Genomic DNA, 7,672 nt, shown 5'->3' with positions numbered 1-7,672 from the left:
AGGCATACTAAATACACCAAATATCTTGAAAGCACTTGAATTTGCAACTAATACAGAAAACCATCTACTACTATTTATGTACTTCTTTTTTTTTTTTTATTTTTTGAGACAGGGTTTCTCTGTGTAGCCTTGGCTGTCCTGGAACTCACTTTGTAGACCAGGCTGGCCTCGAATTCAGAAATCCACCTGCCTCTGCCTCCCGAGTGCTGGGATTAAAGGCGTACGCCACCACGCCCGGCTTATGTACTTCTTTTAAGTGAACATAATTAATTATTCTCTTCTTGGATAATGAGACTAGGAAAGTCTTATTACATTAAGTAGCTCAGATTGGCCTTGAATTTGCAGTAATCTTCCTGCCTCTGCTTTCCCAGCGGTGGAATTTTAAGTCTGTGCCACTAAGCTCATCTAAGACAAAGTTCTTAGCTTTTTAAAGTTTCTAACAAGTCTGCACTAACTAAACACTCAGACTTTATAAAGAAACTAGACAAAAAGAAGGCAATTAAAAGCTACAGCAGACTGTTTCTCTGTGTGTGTGTGTGTGTGTGTGTGTGTGTTGGGAGTGATGCATTCATGCTCCTTTCTCCTTCCACCATGTGAGAGCCTGTGTGGAACTCAGGCTGTGAGTTTAGGCACAGGCTTCTTGACTGCCGACCCATCTCACCAGCGAGCGCAAAGCAGATTCTTGAGCAGGGTTTTCTCTACTTTTTCATGGATGACAATATGGTAATACAGCTATACCTTGCATGTCAACCCCCAACTAAATTACAGAGGCTGCCTAGAATTCTAAACTAAGAAGGACTCTGATGCAAGGTGTAATGTTACACACCTTTAATCCCAGCACTGGGGAAGCAGAGGCAGGTGGAGAGTTTGAGACCAGCTAGAGTCCCTAGACAGTCAGAGCTACATATCAATTAACCAGATGCCCCAGAGCTCCCAGGGACGAAACCACCAACCAAAGAGTACACATGGAGGGATCCATGGTTCCAGCCGCTTTTATAGCAGAGGATGGCCTTGTTAGACATCAATGGGAGGAGGCCCTTGGACCTGTGGAGGTTCAATGCCCCAGTGTAGGGGAATGTGAGGGCAGGGAGGCAGGAGTGGGTGGATGGGGGAACACCCTCATAGAAGCAGGGGGAAGGAGGATGGGATGGGGATTTGTAGAGGGGAAACCGGGAAAAGGGATAACATTTGAAATGTAAATAAATAAGTAAAATATCTAATAAAAAAGTGAAAAACAAAAAAGAAATCAAATCTGAATTTTGTGAGAAAAAGTGCTTACAAATATTTACTGAGTTCCTATTATATGACATGTACCATGCAAAAATCTTGGCCTAGTGCCTTCCACATGTATGTGCTTATCATATATTATCTTTCCTGTGATATGACCATTGTTCTTTAAAACTTTGCTGTTGTAAGATGACTCTGATTAAGTAAACATAAAATAATTACTTAATTTTGTTTTTTTGGAGCAGGGCCTCACTCTTTAGCAAGCCTCCTTCCTGTCTTAGCCTTCTGAGCACTGGAATTATAAGTATGAACAACCATGGAAGGCTTAAAGGTCTTTTTATATTTGGGATTGAATCACTGACAGAAAATATCCTTTAAGGTAGTTAAGCAAAATCTTTCCAATTAGAACAAAGCAAATCACTAAATTAGTAAATTGCTCGTATGTTGTTAAAAGGTACAAAATTGTATTTTGCTTCATTTTAAAAGATGTCATACTTAATTCAAATCTGTAACCAGAAACTAAAAATAGCTATCAAAGTTAACAATGTAGAAATATATGTCAACAGTAACAGGAAAACAAGAAAAAGGTGGGTATGGTGGTATACTCCTACAATCTCAGCACCTGGGAGACAAAGGTGGAAGGATTAAGAGTTTAAGGCCAAGGCTGGTGTGGGGTGGAGGTGGAGGTGGTGGGTGGCAGCAGCAACAGGTGGAGCTCTGAGTTTGAGGCCAGCCTGGTCTACAGAGTAAGATACATGACAGCAATGGCTACACAGAGAACCCCGTTTCAAATGAACAAACATCCCCCTGCCCCCCCCCCAAAAAAAAAAACAAGAAAAAGAAAAGACAGTTTAAGGCCAGTTTCAGCTATGAAAACAAAAACATTTTGTCTCAAAACAAAAGAAACCAAGCAACCTTCCCCACAAAGCCCCACCAACTCCAAAACCAACAGATAAAACATTACACACAAAAAAGCCAAGAGACATTAAGAAAGTATATTAAAAATATCCAACACACTAAAAACTGTAAGAAAAAAGTCACTGCCATGAATGAGCAAAAAATAAAGAGTTCTGAAGACTCATATCCATACACTACATTGCATCTCCTTTCTCTGATCACTCAGCAAAGGTATATAAGTTCCTATAAAATACTCACCCCCCCCCCATTAATTTACCAACACACCCAAAACCACTTACCTGGTCTCTGGGTGTGAGGCCACACACTGTAGCAATGCTAAAGCATTGCAAACTCTGTTAGACTGGTGTGCTGTCAAGGTTGGAGGGTTGATAGATGGATAAATATTTACAATTTCCTGAAAAATTAGAAGAATCCCAGACAGTAATTAATCACAAATTACCAGTGTCACAGCATAGTAATTTTAATTCCTGCAGAAACTGAATTATCCTTTCATTACAAGTGTACTAAACTAAGTAGGCAAGACCTTTTCCTATGTGCCTGCAGGAATACTGCGTCTCCTATACTTCCCCCTACATTTTGCAGCTAGTCTTTATTTTACTGTACTTTATGTGTGTTGGTGTACTGCCTGCATGTTTGTCTGTGCATCACATGTATGCAGTGCCTGGAGGCCAGAAAGAGGGTGTCTGATTCCCAGGAACTAGAATTATAGCTGGTTGTAAGCTACAATGTAGGTGCTGCGAATCAAATCCAGGACTTCTGGAAGAGTAGCCAGTTTTCTTTACCACTGCATTGAGCCATCTCTCTAGACCCTGTAGCTAACTGAGGGACCCATGTTTTTGTAACATTAAGAAGTTATATTCTACTTTATAGTGAGACCTATCTTGAATATAGTTCTGTTTATTTTAGCTGCAAATCTTTTCATAATACTAATAGATTCTTGGCTACATGTGTTAGGAACAGCATATGAATTTACCAAACAGATTTGAAAGATTATTAGTAATTTGGGGAGAAACTTTATAGTTATAAATGATAATCATCATTTATTCTAATACCTTGGTATCTTAGGATTGTTTCATATTAACTTATTTTCCAGATATCACCACTCTGGCCTGACCTGAATTTTAGTTATTTATCTTGGTTTTACTAATTTTTTTTTTTTTTTTTTTTTTGTGGTGTGTGTACACATCACAGCACATGTGTAGGGATCCGAGGACAACCTGCAGGATTCAGATCTCTCCTTGTACCCAGAGATTGAACTCAAGTTGTCAGGCTTGGCAGCAAGTGCCTTTATCCAATGAACCACCTTAGCAGATATATTTATTTACTCTTTAATGCACATGGAAACACACCTTTAATCCTATAGCTGCTACACCTTAATCTTAACATATCCCCGCTTAGACCATGTCTATGGTCCTCATACTATTTCTATATTCCTCCCAGCTATAACAGATTTACCACACTGTATTTCTAAAAGCTGTTTCTCAATGTAGCTCTTAGATTTACCTGTTAAACACAGATTTTAAGGCCTGCTTCTCAGATCAACTAAATTCAATCTCCTGGGTAGAACCCCCAAATATGCATTTAACAAATACCTCTGACTTTTTTTCCCCCTGTTTTTTTGAGACAGAGTTTCTCTGTGTATCTCTGACTGTCCTGGAACTCACTCTGTAGACCAGGCTGGCCTTGAACTCAGAGATCCACCTGCCTCTGCCTCCCAAGTGCTGGGATTAAAAGTGTGCGCCGCCACCGCCCGGCTACCTCTGACTTCTTAAAAATGGAGTCTTACAAATGTTAATATTTAAACAATCATTCTCAAGTCTTCAAAAATCATTTGGGCACAGGAAGAGAAAAACACAAGTGTGACAAATATGACTGAATTCCTACTTGTGAATACATACCCACCTGTAACAGTGCTGCAATAGTACCAAATGAATGCCATAGCATGGGTGCAAGGTCAGGGACAGACTCTCGCTTCTTGCTCAGCTCCAACAAAGCATTTTCCCTTGTCTCAGGACTGGACAGTTCATTGATCCACTGATAGATCTTCTCTCTGTCCACTTGGGCTAGTGCAGTAGGCACAGGCTTTAGGGGAAAACAAGAAAGCAAATGTCAACTTAGTACAACTAAACCAAGTCTTACCCCTCAGTGTGCTTTATAAGCATGCATATTTGTAAGTTACGGGGGCTTAGTTAAACATATATATACATTTGATCAAAGTAACTCAACCTGTTTGACAGTTAATGAGCCCATGTTAGAGTTGTATTTGGGCTGAACTGAAAAATATACTAGGATGCTTACTATTGTGATATTTTAAGTCAAAAAACTAACAAATAGCTATCAATAAGAGATGGTATAACTATAGTGTGGTACATCTTTAAAATGGAATATGTTATGTAGCCCTTTATGAAAAGTCGTATGATATGGGCCATACTAAATAAATTAGCAAAACACATTCCTACAAAAAGAAAGGATACATGTTTAGATCATTATACCATCTTAAAAAAATTTAACAGAAACATAGGCTACATTTAGCCTGAAGTCCTTTGCCTACCTAGCTTTCATAGAACAAGTCCTACAACATAATAACTAAAACACTCACAGAAACCACGCTGCTCAATACACTCCAAGCAACCTCCTCCCAAGTGCTGTCATACACACACCACCACCATAAACTCCAGGATCTCTTCTTCCAGTAAGAACTAGCCTGTGACTTGTATTCAACAAGTCTGTGCCTCAATTTTCCTGTAAGCCACCAGATAACATGCCATGACACTTGTGTACCAGGTCCCATTCTCAGAGCTGATCTGATGCCAGTAGATAGTGCCTCTGCCAGTGGTATAGACACCCATAAGACCAACACTTCAAAACTCATAGCCACCTCCTCCAGAGATCATCTGTGGAGGCTGTAGTCTCCATGTAACTGATCCAGAACCACTTCAAATGTGTCCTAATGAGGCCCTCAAAAGGCACTAGTTGCAGTTCTGCAGCCATTCTAGCAGCAGGAGGGCAGTTTGGTGCCTACCTGCGTTCCTCTTATCATCCCTATTCACTTTACCCCCACTTCAGTAACATCAGTACTTAAGTCAACTGAATATGTATTTGTATACAGTAATATAGAAATGCCTTTAAAGTAAAACGTGGCCACGAATTTCAAAGAGAGCAAGAGTACATGGGAGAATTTGTAGGGAGGGAAGGGGGAAAATTATGTAACTATACTATAATTTCAAAAAGTAAAATTTTATTAAGAAACAAAACCAGGAGCTAATTGTTACTTTAAAAAAAGGGGTGGGGGAAGGACTTATTTAGGGATGATCTAGAAGTACATGCCTTTACTCCAGCACTTGAGAGGCAGGGCAAGTGGATCTCTCTGAGTCTAAGCTTAGGCAGTGAAGGAGTTGGAAAACAGAAAGCCAGTGACAATGTAATAGAACAAGGGGGCTTTGTTCCAGCTCCTGCAAGCAGCAGAGTTTGGCAGTTTCAGCTTTATGGCTCTGGCTTTAGATTCCAGAACAGAAGGGACTACTGGGACAATTGATGCTGGTTAGCTGGAGCTAAGAAATTAGTGGTGATCAAGAAGAGACCAGCATCACTGAGGTGAAATTTTCTGTAAGTGTTTTCTGAGAGCACAAAGAAGCTGTGCTCCAATAATTAGCCAAGGTTGTATTTCGTGCTGCAGCTGTACTTGGTAATGTTTAAAACTCTCACCCAGGTGATACTGGTTTTAAAGGCATGAAGTACTCATGAAGAGCAGCTGAGGTTTGGCATTGTGAGAGGCCATGGAAAGCCATTGGTGAAGGTGCTACCTCAGTTGTGGTCGACCGCCAAGACTGAAGGGGTCATGCAAAGGATTTGAGGCTTGGCACCATGAAGAGAGCCTATTGGTGAAGCCTAGTTGTAGCTGAAGACCCCAGTATATTGGAGATGCCAGTACCACGGGATAACTAAGAACAGCAGCAGCAGTGAAGTGAATGGATCAGCCTGAGCTTAGAGTGGTACAGAGGGTGGAGCTAAACAAGCGACACCACCCCTTTGCAAGAGACCAAAAGATCATATGTGGATCCCAGGCATTGAAACAAGAAGCTGTAACATTGACGCTGCCTTGGAGATCCCAAGATATTTGAGATGCCAGAGCTATGGGCTATCTGCTGAGGAAAACTGCTAACAGGGAGTGGAACCAGGCCAGGAGAAAGTTTGTTGCATTCAACAAAGATGAAAAAGAAGTTGGAGATATGAAGACCACTTTGACATCAGACATGGAGATGAAGAATTTGGAGTTTGCCCAACTGGTTCCCTCCCTGTCTTGCTTTGGGGATTACAGTTAAGTGATTGGATGAATCTCAGAAGAAACTTTGAACTTTGGACTTTTAACACTGTTGAGATTGCTATAGACTATAGGGACTTTGGAAGTTGGACTAAATGTATTTTTTATTATGCTATGGCTAGATATGGCCCCCATAGATTCATATGTTTGAACAAGCCTATGGGGCCAGGGAGCGGAATGTGATGGTTTGTATATGCTAGGCCCTGGGAGTGAGTGGTACTATTAGAAGATGTGACCCTGTTGGAGTAGGTATGTCACTGTGGTTGTGGGCTTTAAGATCCTCATCCTAGCTACTTGGAAGTGAGTATTCTGCTAGCAGCCTTCAAATGAAGAGGTAGAACTCTCAGCTCTGCCTGCACCATGCCTGCCTGGATACTGCCATTTTCTTGCCTTGATGATAATTGACTGAACCTCTCTGAACCTGTAAGCCAGCCCCAATTAAATGTTGTCCTTGTAAGAGCTGCCTTGGTCTGTTCACAGCAGTAAAACACTAAGACAGGTATTATACCTGCATATGTGTCTGAGTAACACATATATGCAATGCTTGAGACCAGAAGGGTGTCAGATCCTCTGGAACTGGAGTTACAAATGGTTGTAAGCGGCTATGCTAGTGTTAGGAATTGAACTTCGGTCCTCTGGAAAAGCTGCAGCTGCTCATAACTGCTGAGCCATCTCTCTAGTCTTCACATCGTCTCACTGTTAGGCACTATTTTATAATACTGTTCTTATTATTAAAAATTTATTTACCTTATTTTATTTATGTGTATATGAGTCTGTATATGTGTATAGCACATGCATGCATGTGGGTACCCAGACGCTAGGGAAGGGCATCCCTCAGACCTGGGATTTTTGAGCCTTCCAATGTGAATGATAGGACTCAAACTTCAGCTCTCTGCCATTACAAATTCTTAGTTGCTGAATCATCTCTTCAGACCCCACATCTTCATTTCATAGATGAGGAAAAAGGCATACAGAAGTTATTTAAAATTTAAACGGCAACCAGGCTCATGCCTATAATTTCAAAACTCCGGAGGCAGAAGTAGGTAGGTCATTGCAAATTTGAGATACCTAGTCTATGCAGGAAGTTCCAGGCTACCTACAGATAAGACTGCATCAAAATGCCGGGCCTGGTGGCGCACACCTTTAATCCCAGCACTCGGGAGGCAGAGGCAGGCGGATTTCTGAGTTCGAGGCCAGCCTGGTCTA

At 41.1% G+C, this 7,672-nt stretch overlaps 2 protein-coding genes across 2 annotated transcripts in view; one reads left to right on the top strand and one right to left on the bottom strand.

The window, feature by feature from the left end:
• Usp37 (ubiquitin specific peptidase 37) overlaps nucleotides 1-7,672 on the top strand; it is a 94,214-nt gene that overhangs the window by 10,511 nt on the left and 76,031 nt on the right. The window lies entirely within an intron of this gene.
• The window catches only part of Cnot9 (CCR4-NOT transcription complex subunit 9), a 23,028-nt gene that overhangs the window by 10,257 nt on the left and 5,099 nt on the right, over nucleotides 1-7,672 (bottom strand). The window contains exons 2-3 of the mRNA XM_021170868.2: nucleotides 4,048-4,227; nucleotides 2,424-2,539 (exon numbers count right to left, since the gene is read on the bottom strand). Coding sequence (XP_021026527.1) covers nucleotides 2,424-2,539; nucleotides 4,048-4,227 — 296 coding nt within the window. The remainder of the gene's footprint in view (nucleotides 1-2,423; nucleotides 2,540-4,047; nucleotides 4,228-7,672) is intronic.

Source organism: Mus caroli, chromosome 1, assembly GCF_900094665.2.
Source record: "Mus caroli chromosome 1, CAROLI_EIJ_v1.1, whole genome shotgun sequence".
Lineage (NCBI taxonomy): Eukaryota > Metazoa > Chordata > Mammalia > Rodentia > Muridae > Mus > Mus caroli.
This window is presented reverse-complemented; position numbering and strand designations above follow the sequence as displayed.